The sequence below is a fragment of the Penaeus vannamei genome, unplaced genomic scaffold, assembly GCF_042767895.1.
Source record: "Penaeus vannamei isolate JL-2024 unplaced genomic scaffold, ASM4276789v1 unanchor5388, whole genome shotgun sequence".
NCBI lineage: Eukaryota > Metazoa > Arthropoda > Malacostraca > Decapoda > Penaeidae > Penaeus > Penaeus vannamei.
The window spans coordinates 881-14,585 of record NW_027218366.1 but is presented as its reverse complement, the minus strand read 5'-3'; the positions used below and the strand labels follow the sequence as shown (position 1 = coordinate 14,585).

The 13,705-nt window shown below is 33.8% G+C and overlaps 1 protein-coding gene across 1 annotated transcript; it reads right to left on the bottom strand.

Moving 5' to 3' along the window:
* Positions 1–1,811: 1,811 nt before the first annotated feature.
* On the bottom strand, positions 1,812–13,210 carry LOC138861446 (regulator of G-protein signaling 10-like; the record flags this gene model as incomplete). Its single annotated transcript, XM_070120548.1, is given in 2 exon segments — positions 1,812–5,911; positions 13,046–13,210. Coding segments are annotated over 2 exon segments (378 nt in total), but the record flags the coding sequence as incomplete, so codon positions are not given.
* Positions 13,211–13,705: the final 495 nt, after the last annotated feature.

The window sequence follows — 13,705 nt, the reverse complement described above, 5'->3', positions numbered from 1 at the left end:
CATCGGTTTGTGGAACTGCAGTGTTTGGCAGGATGTCCAAAGCGCCAACAGTTTTGACACTTGACGGGAAGAGGGTTAGTATGGTTGAACAGGGAGGGATTGTCCATCAATGTAGATACGTAAGGGAGGGTCATGTGTACGGAAAGTAATTTTGGCAATGTTGATCGGTTTCTTTCGTTGACCTATAGGAGGAATGGTGTAGCAATCTACTGATTTCACATCTTGGTCTTTGAGGCATCTTTATGTCTCCTCCACAGTCTGACCAATCTTTGGTATCGACTAGGCAGTTTGCTGGGGAGAGAGAGACAGTTCCAGTACAGGTATTAAGGGTTGGATGAGGTTTTGCAGGAATGGGGTTGTCAGAATGATCAGTTAGATTTGATAGTGCTATAGATTCAGTTTCTGATCTGACTGTTATGAGAGGGGAGTGATTGTGTTTAGTATAGAAAGGGACTCTGCCCACTTGTTTTTTGAGGCATTGTTGGAAGAGAAGAGTGTTGCCTGAGTAAGGAGCTGTAGAAGGCATCACGAAAAATCGGTCCCATTTAGCTGGGTTACACATAGTATTTAAGATATTTGGTGGGTTGGTGGTGGTGGATGGTCGGGGACGTGTGGAAGAGGGAGTATTATGGAGTGATAGAGAATAAGGCCGTTAGGTAGTAATGAGGGAGGATGGAGTGCTTAATGAAGGTTGTGGAGGTAGAGTTGAATTTGAGGAAATTGGGAGGGTAGGAATGTCTTCTGGAGATGCACTAGTAGGCATTGAGGAGAGGGTAGTAGTTTCAGTGTTCAGAGTCGTGGGCAAAGAAGAGCCTGGGGTCGGGGACCCGGTGGGGCTATTTGATAAAGGGGCAAGCCTCATTGCCCATAATAAGAGTATTACATCTTCATTACTGGCCATGGGAAGCCTTGATTATGTACAGGGGTAAGGGCTAGACAACTAAATCGGGAGTACTGTGCCCATGGTTCCTGCAGGCCGTTCAGGACTAGCACAGAGTCAGCCTTTCATTCTTTCAGCACAGCTCTTACACCTTAGGAAGTAGATACTAGAAGGGGCTGGAGAAGGGACGGAAACAAAAAGGTGGAGGGGGAAAAGACCATGCAAAATTAGTTGACTCGAGGGCTGAGGCCCTAGGCAGGGGAGATCCCTACATTGGGCCTCAGTCTCCGTCTCCTAAGCCCCCACCATGACAACAATGGGCAAGGGATTGGGGGAGGTGTTGGACATATGATCATGTATTACCTCACAACTAAATTCACAGAAATGAGGTACCACACTTCACAGAGTATAAGCTTGCAATTAGATCAATAATCTTTGACTAGGTACATTTCTGTCACAGGATCTCCCATTGGTTCATGGTGTGCTGTATCAAATACAAAACTTACAATGGTGCCCCAGAATGAGTTGGAATTCAAAGATAAAGTTTTGTGCATTCACCAGAAACTGCATCGTTTTTATTTCCAATTTCTTTCATATGTATTAATATGCAGAACATATTAGTATAATTGTACTCATAACAAAATGAAACCTTAATTGAGTCTAGTGACTTCATGCTAATGTGAACATTAAAATCATCGTGGCTAGATGCCAAGCAGGGACTTGGCCCATCTCTAGTTCTTCAGGGCAGGTTTGGTCGATCTGCCCAAGCCACGACTTCCTAAGATTCACTAAATTACTATTGATAAATAAAACAATAGTAATTTTCAATAGCTTTTAGTGCATTAAAAAACAGTTCTAACATTATTCTTAAACATACATTAAATGACTGCGAATTTTCTAGAGATAAGCATGTGCAAGGAAAATCAATCCATATCTATGAAAAACTTTATTTTTCAGTACAACTGACTAAAGCTGAAACTCAAACTTGGATCACTTTTCACTTTGTTGTGTTTTCTTTCTTGTTTTTTCTCCATACTTCACCTTGATATTAATTGTGAACTGAAGTATGGATATAAAATATCCACACTAATAAGTGAATTTGTATCATAAGTGTTCATCAGTCAAATAACTTCCTCATGACACTACAACAACAAACATAACAGTTATATAAAATATGTCTACTTTTAATGTTAGTAACTAATCCCTATGTTCTAGAGGACTGACAGAACTATAATACATGAATACTAATATCAAATGCTGTGTTGTATTTACTTTTCAGGCATCCATGTGCATATAACACTACATAAATAATTTACATTACCTCATTTGATCAATCCTTTTATGAAACTTAAACAAACAACTTCTTTTATGGCCTATATCCAATGTCGTGGTTCATAATAATAGGTGTCAAAAGTGTGAAGAAATCATAGTAGCAAGATTTACACAATTATACAAAGTATCAATTTACAACTTGCTCGAATAATGCTCATGCTGGCAAATCACTGTCTTAAATGTGTGACAAGCAAAAATATCACCTCACACATTGATCAAATACAAAAGAATGCACACAAGCTTAACCACAGCCACCATTAAATTCAAACTCCACACACCAAGCTGTATTTTGTCTAATAGCATATTAGAGCAACAAGGTACAAACTACATAATTTATGTAATTTTACTGGAGCAACAATTCTTCACAATATTTCATATACATTTCTTGGACCTTTGCTAAGTAAATTTAAGAAATTTACCACATTTCTTAATATAGAGCTTAGTTAATTTCCATACAGCTTCATTGAAGATGTTTATCTTTCTAAATATGTTCTAAATGTCTTCAATGATTAAAAAAATAATAAAGCTTTTATAATCTATCAGTAACATTTATGTATCAATTCAAGTTTTACCAAAAAAAAAAAACATTACTTACAATTTATCCTTTCCTATTTTTAATACTGTATAAATTCTTTACTCTCATAATAAACACATATAAATATGGTTACGATCATCAAACATGGTTTTAAAAATATCATTGTAAAAGTATAAGCATAACTGTCATGCTTCCCTGCTCAAGACAAAACATGTTGCAAGTTAAAAATCTAAGAAAATGCTTACATAATCATTGTAAAAATAGATATTTGTATCTGGCCTTCAAAATTCAAATTACTGCAACAACTATGTAAGTCATTTTACACACACAAAAAAAACAACAACATCAAGGACAATGTACATTCTTCAAACAGTACTTCAAAACATATCAATGCAAATCAAAAAGGATAAAGCAAAAGTCACTATAAAACTAAGTAATTAAAATTTCAATACAAGGTCAACCAGAATAATCTGATTTTCCTCAGAGAATACAGCTAAAGTTGAAAATCTTCTTTACATAAAGATGGGAAATAAATTTAAATTGTTTAATCTTAAATTTAAAGTGCCTTTTTTTTTCTTTTTACCTTTTTCAAGATATTTCCAACCAACCTCACAAAAACAAAATTGCTGTCAATACTACTTTTCCAGTTTCAGCATTCTATAGATTAAATAATCTATACTCATACTATTCAATAAAGGATCTCCACACAAACATATGAATAAAGTTTGTCATTTGATAACAAAAATCTTGTTTTCTTACAGGCCTACAATATAGGACTTAAAATCCTGGATATTGGATATTGGGCTCTCTCAGCATGCTATTCATGGCTAATCTAGGCTTTTGGATTTCCCTCTTCAAACAGAGAAAGAAGGGGAGAAGGGAGGCACTTTTCCCACAGCCAATGTTTGGTGTTTAATCAGATTCCCATGTTCTTCTCTTGTCTGCATCTTCACCCCAAATAGTGATGCCTGGGGAAACTCCTGCCATTTGATTGGAAAATCAGGCCACAAGCTATAGCCACAGTGTCTCAACAACCAGGGACAAGAATTTTAAGTCCTGTGAGATAATCCTTATAGACAGAAACAAAAAAGAAATAACCTGGTACCTAAAATAGAAGTACTTGTGATACATAAGTCCTGAAGCATTTATTCAGATGAGATCATTCACACAACTACACATAGCACCTAATTCATATTTGAACATAAATTTGCAGGCTTGACAAATGTCACTAAAGTTGATGCTTTACATTTATAAAAGCATAAAAGAAGTTCAAGATTAAAGTGTGAAATAATAATCAAAATTATGAACTTATTTTACCCCTGAAACCTACTGATACTGCATACCGCAAAGTCCTAAATATATAAAATAAGTGCCCATAGGATGGAAAAATAAGGGACAGCCAAGAAAAATTGTATTAACAAATGGAAAGAAATATGATAAAAAAATGTGCTTACCTAATTCAGACAGTCAGTAAGATCTGTAACACAGTAACAGTCTACTGCCTTTATTTTAAGAAAAATCATGAGGCAAGCAAAAGAAGATGATTGTGGCAAAAGACTAACATTTTCTGGAAGAGGAAAGAAGAGAGAAAAGAAAATTTTTCCTAAATGCTTGAGCATTCCATCACATGTAAAATAAGGTCTATTTTTCTTATTAAGTACTTATAAGGCAGTCATAATATTAAGGAAAGTACATCACTGAAGTACAAGCTGACAAGACAAGACAGTCCCTCTCAAAATATGGTGTTGAAAATTGTTCTACAGTAAACATGGGCATTTTCATGACATCATTTCAACCTGACTGATATATACATGCATACATACAGACATATATATATATATATATATATATATATATATATATATATATATATATATATATATATATATATATATATATATATAGGGGCCATACCATTCCTACTTCTAAGGCCATTATTATCACATTTGTGCAAAAAATAAGGTGTTGATTTTAGGTAGGAATAATTCATTGATGAAAAAATACGAGGACTACTGATAAAAGTAAGATGTCTCAACTAACAACTATCAATGGAAATCATCAACCTTCCTTTTTAAAAGTATCCATAAAGGTTCACAAATCAGTTAAAGAAAAAACAATAGCCCTGAGTTATAGTATTATCTACGGATCTAAGAGAACAAGCTTCATTCGCCAATGCTTAATTCCATGCTGCTAGACTGCTATACATGTCATGGCAATTCCAATGGGTACAAGGGGATACCCCCTTTGTTGCTAGGTGGAAATGTAGAGGCCACCATATATATGATAAAGGATACACAATGTAAATGTGTTTAAGGGCAGAATTAAAGAATTAATCTCCATTACCATACCCACACTAAGATTTACCCTTTATGAGAGACTGTTACAGAGGTACAAAAAAAAAAAAAAAAAAAAAAAAAAAAAAAAAAAAAAAAAAAAAAAAAAAAAATGCAGGGTACCAAAAATTAAGCAACCTACATATAAAATTATAATATAAAAAATAAATTACATATAAAATAAGGCCATTACAATATTTGTGTGATCTATCATTATCACTATTTCCCTTTTCCTTTACATTTACACTCATATTCTATAAACTGGCTCACACTACTGACCATAACTCAAACATGCCCAAGTGCCTTTTCTTCCCTACTAACGTTTCTGCATTCAGGCTATTACCTTTTAAGTACACCAGGAATAAAAATGTCATCTAATATTCTAAATCATTGGTAAAACAACTTTAAAATATATTTTTCACTTTTATTTATCTATTTTTTTTTATTATCATTATTTCATTTGTTTGGTTTTCTTATGCCTCAGCCATTATTCACTCTTTTGTAAGGGACTACCAAAATCATATACAAGGGACAATAAACTTTTTATCTCAGTTACAAATTAAAAACATCTTTGCAAACAATGGTAGCCACCTTTCCTGCAGAGTGAAGTGCTTTGTGCTATAACTTGTATTTCTCCTTCAGGTGTGAGCAGAAGTTGATGTACTGTCCATCAGCGAGCTTTTGTTTGACCTTCTTCTGTGGTTCGTCAAATAGCTGCACACCTTCCAATCCTTCATCCTCAAGCTTGTCCCCAATTTCCACGCTCTTTCCCCCCGTTCCCACCTCCTTGTCAGCCCCAACCTGCAAAATAATTCCCTGGTGAGCAGCATCCTGCAAAAACAAATGGACAGCAAGTCAACACATCTCTCATTGCTGGTTTTGGTCACTTGGAATGGAAAACTAAAAGAGAGAGAGAGAAAAACAACAAAATAATAATACAAATAAATGGTACATGAATCGGGCTACATCATTCACCCATGCCATTAAAACACTATGTAACTAGTAATGTTAACCCACTGGTGCCATACATGCACTGTCCACTGTACATTTTTGTGAATTTTGATTACAAATAAATGGCACCAAGGAGTCAACTAGTTGTCCCTAAATGACCTCACTTAATTTCCCTATTCCTGGAATTTTCTTTAATCCATTCAGTATCAATACTGATATGATTACCATTACTAATATATATTTTTTTGTAAACTTTCCAAAAATCGAGAAAAGGATAGAGGTGAGATGGGTAGGACTAGTAAATAACTCGGACTATGCTCTTTGTGGAGCCATCTATCTGTAAGAAGAAGAAGAAAATCAAAACTGAAATCACAGTGACCATAGCATATATGTACATGCATTAATGGGTCAACTAAGTAATAAGCTGTGCAATGACATGAGAGGAAATCGGGCAGGCCCAACACGTCTTTCAAAAATATGGTTGCTAGTCTATTATCAATGACACACAAAAAAACAAGAAAAGAACTTCTAAAACCCACAATATCACATTACACTCTTATTTGACATAGTATTGACTTTGTGAAAACTAACAGCGTGCAAAACCAAACAAGATGATGGATCACGATAAAATTTGCAAAGCAATAAGTTATACATCAACTAGACTACTATTCTAATTTACATATCCAATCCATATTTTGAACATTAAAAGTAACGAAATGCAAGCATATATGCGTGTGTGTGTGTGTGTGTGTGTGTGTGTGTGTGTGTGTGTGTGTGTGTGTGTGTGTGTGTGTGTGCGTGTGTGCGTGTGTTTGCGAGTGTGCGTGTGTGCGTGTGCGTGTGCGTGTGCGTGTGTCTATGTATGTATATATATATATATATATATATATATATATATATATATATATATATATATATATATATATATATATATTTTTTTTTAATACAAAAAAATCCTAAGGCTTTTTTAGTCTTATGCCATATTTGTCATCCCTATATAAACCTTTCTGATGAAAATCATAGCAAAATGAAGAACTACTGATAAATAAATAAATAAATGTCACCTCTTCCACAAGATTTACTGGTTTCACTTTTTAAAAGACAAATGGTATATACATATCATTTATCAGCAAATATTTGAGCTACATACATAACAGTTTATGACTGCCATGTGAGGTGAAAGCGGAATATATCTACAAAGTCAAATAAGATAAATATTAAAACAACAAAATCTATTATTACTGATGTTACTAATCATACTTTTAATATCATTCGCCTCCTCCCCCCTTAAAAAATATAAATGAAGAGAAAAAATGCATTAAACAAATAATAGAAATACTAGATCCTCTTCAATCAAAAGAAAAGCAGAAACCACTGGAAAAGCCAAATTGATAGAACAATAAACTTCACCTATAATCACATCTACATTCTATATTCTGCTTTAGCATAGTATAGATCCTGCTCAAAACATGTATACTCTAAGTAACTTAATTATGCAAAGGAAAAAAATTAGCACAAGCTACTGTGCTCAAAACCAGCTTGGAGATGCAATGAGTTTGTGCTAGAAATAAAGTACATAATAAAGTGACAAAGTCCATACTGTAGTTTGTCCCACATAGACACTGCATGCCATAGGATGTAAGATTTTTTTTTGGGGGGGAAAAATTCTATTGTATTGGAAACTTATTCAAAGAATTTTGACTCTCACATAATATCAGCTTCCATATGATTTGCTTATTTCCTTCAGATTTGTTGTTTATACAAAGTCAATTTTATTGAACCACAGATTTGTTGTTTATACAAAGTCAATTTTATTGAACCACAGATTTGTTGTTTATACAAAGTCAATTTTATTGAACCAAAGTGGTTGTTACAACACATCCATTCACTACTGAATCTTGTGGCATGGTGAGGCTACAGACTTATGGTAAGTACATTATTAATGTCATGGAGTTCAAAGTATATCAGGAAAAGAAAATCGGCATTGCAGAATTTTTGGCATTTACTGGTCTTGCCCAAAAGAAACTTGCATGTCACAGGATGCAAGTGTTGTATGTGGTGAAAAATACAGTAAGTGAAAAACAGAAGCAAATATAAAGCAAACTCCCTTGTAATAATATCATGTAGTCCCAAAACCTTTGGAAAATGGGCCAATCCTGAGGAAAAATTCATGTCAGATTATAGGATTAACATAAACACACTGGATAATAATTGAATATGTTATGAAAATCCTAAATATCTGTAAACAACAGCACATAAAGAAACTGCAAACAATGTAAGTGAAACAATCAAATCAAGCGATGTAAAGCAAGATATAAAGCAGAAGATGAAAATGCTGATGCTTCAGATATGAAATAGTAATAAGGTGTATGATGTTGAAAGGAGATTAGATGCAATGGAAATATAAGAAAGAAAAATAATACATACTCTGTACTGAATGCTGCATGTGATGTATGGCACACTGTCAAACTCAAAACCCTTTGCAGGCCAATTTTCCCTTTAGCTACAATCGTGAGGGCCAACAAAGGTTTACGTTACTGAAACTGGTATTATGTACTTATACATACTGTTAATTTTACTTATCAGATTCTAAAAAGTGATACTGATGGTAACAAATTGTACATGTTATTTTCCTTTCTGGCAATTACAATCTTACAGGTTAAGGGAACCGTCTGGTCATTTTTCGGCAAAAATCTTCGGATTTGTCGATTTTGAGTTAAATGCATTTTCAATGAGTTTCTGACTGCCCAAGTCTCCCCTGAAATTTTGAAGTCCCCCCTGCAATTTCTAAGGTGGTTGCTGCCACTTAAGATATACCACGAAAATATTGTGATTTTTCACATTACCTTCGAAAATTGGAAATTGTGACGTAACAAATAGACAGAAAAAAAAAAGAGTATCTTTAGAAAGCACATAAAATTCTACAAAACATGAGACCAACATGCATTTTTTATGAAAAAAAAGAAAAAAAGGAAAAAGAAAAAAAATGGAAACCAAATGTTTTTTTTTTTTTTTTTTTTTTTTTTTTTAATAAAATTCACGAAAAATGATATGCTGTTTTTAGAAAAACTTTTTTTTTTTTTTGTTTGCATCATATTTCGTCAGTTTCATCCTTCAGCAAAATGTCTTGAACATAATACCCCCCCCCCCAAAAAAAAAAAAAATATATATTGGGGGTACTTTTAGCCTATGCGAGTTACCCGCTCGAAGATGTATTTTTTACCTATATTCATCATTCGGTCAAAAGACTTTCTACTCAATATTTTCGGAAAATCTCTCAAAATACAAAAAAAAAAAAACAATACACATACACAAAAGGTCATCAAATACACGGTACTGATCTGTATGTACATTCATATACGTTTTATATATATATATATATATATATATATATATATATATATATATATATATATATATATATATATGCACGTATACACAGATCAGTACTGTGTATTTGATGACCTTATAAAATAATATATATAAACAAAAGATCATCAAATACATGGTACTGATCTGTATCTGCATGAGAGCCTTCAGCAGGACTGGGCGCGCCATCCGTGGTACGAGCGGGGCGGGGCGCGCCATTTGTGGTGCGAGTGGGAGCAGGGCAGGGAGTGCCACCCGTGGCGCGCAATCTTTCTTTCTTTCTTTATTACTATTATTTTTTATTATTATTATTATTTGGGCAGGCAAAGCAAGAGCAAGGAACAGGCAGGCGAGAGCAAAACCGTGCGTCCCCTCCACCACAACGAACATGAATGGTACTTCGGTCTTTGCCCGTCTCGACAACACCTCGGTTGCCAAGAATAATTTAGCCTAACACACGTCCCCCCCCCCCTCCCCCCGCCAGCACTAAACTCTGACGAATATGATAATTGATATATATATCGATATTTTTCTTGTGATTTTACATACAGATACAACTATTGCACAAATACAACTATATAGAATGTATTAGAAAGATGGATATGTCACTGTATATATACTGCCATGAAGGAGGCTTCAGGCCAGTTTTATATATTGTAAATCCCCATTATAGCTCATTATAAAGGGAAATGATACATGATTATATTATATGGAAGTATTTCACATACCATTTGTTATCCATACTGTAAAAAATAAAAAATGAACATATACCGACATTTTGATATGATACCGGTATAACTTACGAAAGCTCTGGCATACGCAATTTTGGTCCAATAAAAACATTTTATGGCTCATTTTGTGGCTTAATAAACAATCTTGTGCTTGTTGCATTTACTTTTTGCAATATTTTCAATTGCTTCTTATAAAAAGTGACATATATAAAAAATAGGCCTACTTGGACTGTTCAAACAGTCATCTTTGTAATCTATTCACAAAAAAAAAAAAAAAAAAAAAAAAAAAAAAAAAAAAAGTCGACTTTTAAAATTTGGCTTCCGTATATTATAGTTGAAGGATTGTGCTATTCAGATATGAAATCAGAATGGCTGTATGATTTTGGGGGGATTTTTTAGAAAATTTAAAAAATGGTCAATGTAGGCCTATAGACACCACAAATCACTGTGACCCTACTATAACAAATGTTGTGTAGTGAGATACTATTACTTGCTAGGAATTTCCACAATACTTCGCAATGAAGGTAAATCATAGGGGACTATGTTATAGGAAGATTATTCTAATACCTAATTTTGTTAATACCAAAACAGCTATGAAAATGTACGAAAACCCAAAAATGCCAATATATCGGAACACTACCTTTGTAGTCTTCGTCAATGATTTTAGACACAATTTTAGTCCGAAAAAAAAAATGTTTTATGGCTCATTTTGTAGCTGAATAAAAAATCTAGTGCATGTTGCATTTAGTTTTTACATTTTTTTTTCTGTTTTTCTTGTAAAGATGACATTTATGAAAAAAAAAAAAAAAAAAAAAAAAAAAAAAAAATCTCAGTCGGTTATTTCAAAATCGAAATCGAAAAAAAGTGCTTGCAACAAGCACGAGATTTAGGGAAAAGCCTGTGTATTTTTTCCTGGATCAGAAATCATTGACGAAAAATAGCAAATTTTCAAAGGGGGACTTCATTTTTTTTTGTCGTTTTTTTTTTTTTTTTTTTACAATAATTCAAAAACTGTTCGGGCAATTTTCAAAAAAAAAAAAAAAAAAAAAAAAAAAAAAAAAAAAAAAAATCTCACTAGGGTCTAAATAAAAGGGTGTGTTTCATCAAAATTGGCAAGAAAAATCGAAAAATCGAAAAAATTACCAGACGGTCCCCTTAATAATTATTCATGTCACCTCATAGGCCACTTATGATCATCCCAGGCGACACAATTAGCCCACATACCATGAGTATGACACCCCTGGGCTATTTCATTCGTTACGAAAACACAATAATAGAAAAAACTTGAAGAGTGTGAGCGATAACCTTGAAAAACAAAGGACTTGCCTAATTAATAATGTAAAATGGCTGACTGTAAGCAAATATACCACGGGCCGCACATAGGAGTGCAGCAGTTGTAGCCTGCATGTTTGACACTCTTGATGTATGGAGAAAGACAAGACAGAAATGTAAGAAAAAATACTCATACACTAGAATGCAATAAGGCATATCATGATACTGTAAGATGAAACAAGGAAAGAGAGAGAGAAAGCTAGTAAGCATATCAGAGGGAAAATGCTAAAAAAAATAATTGTTATGGCAGCCAATGCCCATATGATTTCAAACCAAAGGAAGATGTACTTCAAGTGAAGCTCCACTGTCTTAAATTTAATAATAGGTGAAAGGACTTGTATGCTCATAATGCAGGTATAATCTTATGCTTTATACTGCTTCAAAGTTATCGAAAGACTAACTTGAACTAAAGTCTTACTATGTATTGGAATTCATGGAGCTGCAGTTTGCTTTTTGACTTCCATAGGCTTGAAACAAAACAAGTCACCAAGAGCCTAAATGTGTTTTTTTTTTTTGTATTATATGATTTAATTTCTACTAATTAACATATCCAAAATAATTCCAAGCATGTACTGTCCAGAGTCTGAAGTCTAGAAAGGTTTCATATTGCCCTAATTTTGCTTTGAGGAAAAGGTTACGCAATGGTAAATGCTCCAAAGGGAGGGTCTGAATATGTTAAAAGGTTGCACCAAGCACAAAAGGTATGAGGCCATTAGTCATCAAATATTTAAAGATTGTTTTAATTCCATCTGTTAAAATGGATATTCTTTGCTGTGACATACTGTCTGTTTTATTTTGCTTCTAAAATTCCCCCAATGAGTAAGGAATGGCTGGGTGTGGGATTGAACGTAGGTCTGCAAGATTGCTAGTCCAACATGCTAACTGCTGTACCAGTACAACACACACAGGGTATGGAGGGAGTGGTAATTCCCCCAATGAGATTTTTACCAATTCCATACACTTTCATGTTGAACAATACAGCATGACACAGCTTCAGAAAATAAATTAGGTACATATATAGACCCCCAAAATATTCTGTAAACTATAAACAAACCTAATTTCAGCCATTATTACCAATTTTAACAAAGCAGTATTTACTTTGTTGCCTTAATCACATATATCTCTCTCAAGTATCATTCTGTTATGGGGATGCAATATATAACACTAGAGCTCCTTCCCTTATTTCTGCTACTATGGAAATGAGATGCTAATGCCTCTACTCACAAGCATGATCTAAATAAGCACAAGAAAGTGAGAGATGAAAATATCAGAAGTAAGGTATGTTAGCACTGATCTTGCTCACACACTGTCAACAGTAAAAAAAAAATAATAATGGTAACAAAAATTTAAAAACTTCTGTACACTGGCACTAATCAGTTCTTAGGGTTATCAAACAAGCCTCTGTAATGGGTGCATCTGTAATGTCTAAAACTTCATGGGCTCTGTAATCTAGCTCTTCAACATAATCTTGCTAAATGTATTCATATTCTTCCTCTTTTGAGTCAAAACTATTTACAGTTCATTCCATTACTAATGAATATATTATCAACCACCCAGCGACAAGGATGCATGGATTACCTACCTCAAGATATGTTTCAAAAATGTCTTTTGCTGATTCTTCTAGTCTTTTAAATTCTGCTTTGTAACTCTCAACCTCTTCATAGAAGTCAAGATATCTTGTGAGCTCACCATCTTCCACCTCCGATTCTTTGAGAAATGCCCTGAATGCCTTCAGGCCATCAGGATCCTGAAATGCATGTATTAATAATTCACCAATGGGTATGAGTTATTGACCTTAATTGAAAAAACCTGGGGAACTATACATTTCAAGAGGCTGCCATGTCTATCAATAAAAAAAAAATAAATATAAAAAAGAAGAAAATATACATTAAAAAATGAATAAAATACATACATATACACACAAACACACACACCGAGGGATCAGATGAAATTTCTAACTGGGTTCTAAGGGAATGTGCCGAAAAACTATGTACTCTTTTATTGTTAATATTCCAAAATTCACTAAGACAATGTAAACTACCAAAAAGTTGGAAACTCGCCAATGTTACATCCTTATATAAGAGCAGCAACAAACAAAACCCACTAAATTATAGACCAGTTTCGTTAACTAGTGTGGTATACAAGCCGCTAGAAAGAATAATTAGCAATGGGTTGAAATGCTTGAAGAACATGAAATTATATTAAATAAACAATTTGGTTTTAGAGGAGGAAGGTCATGTGT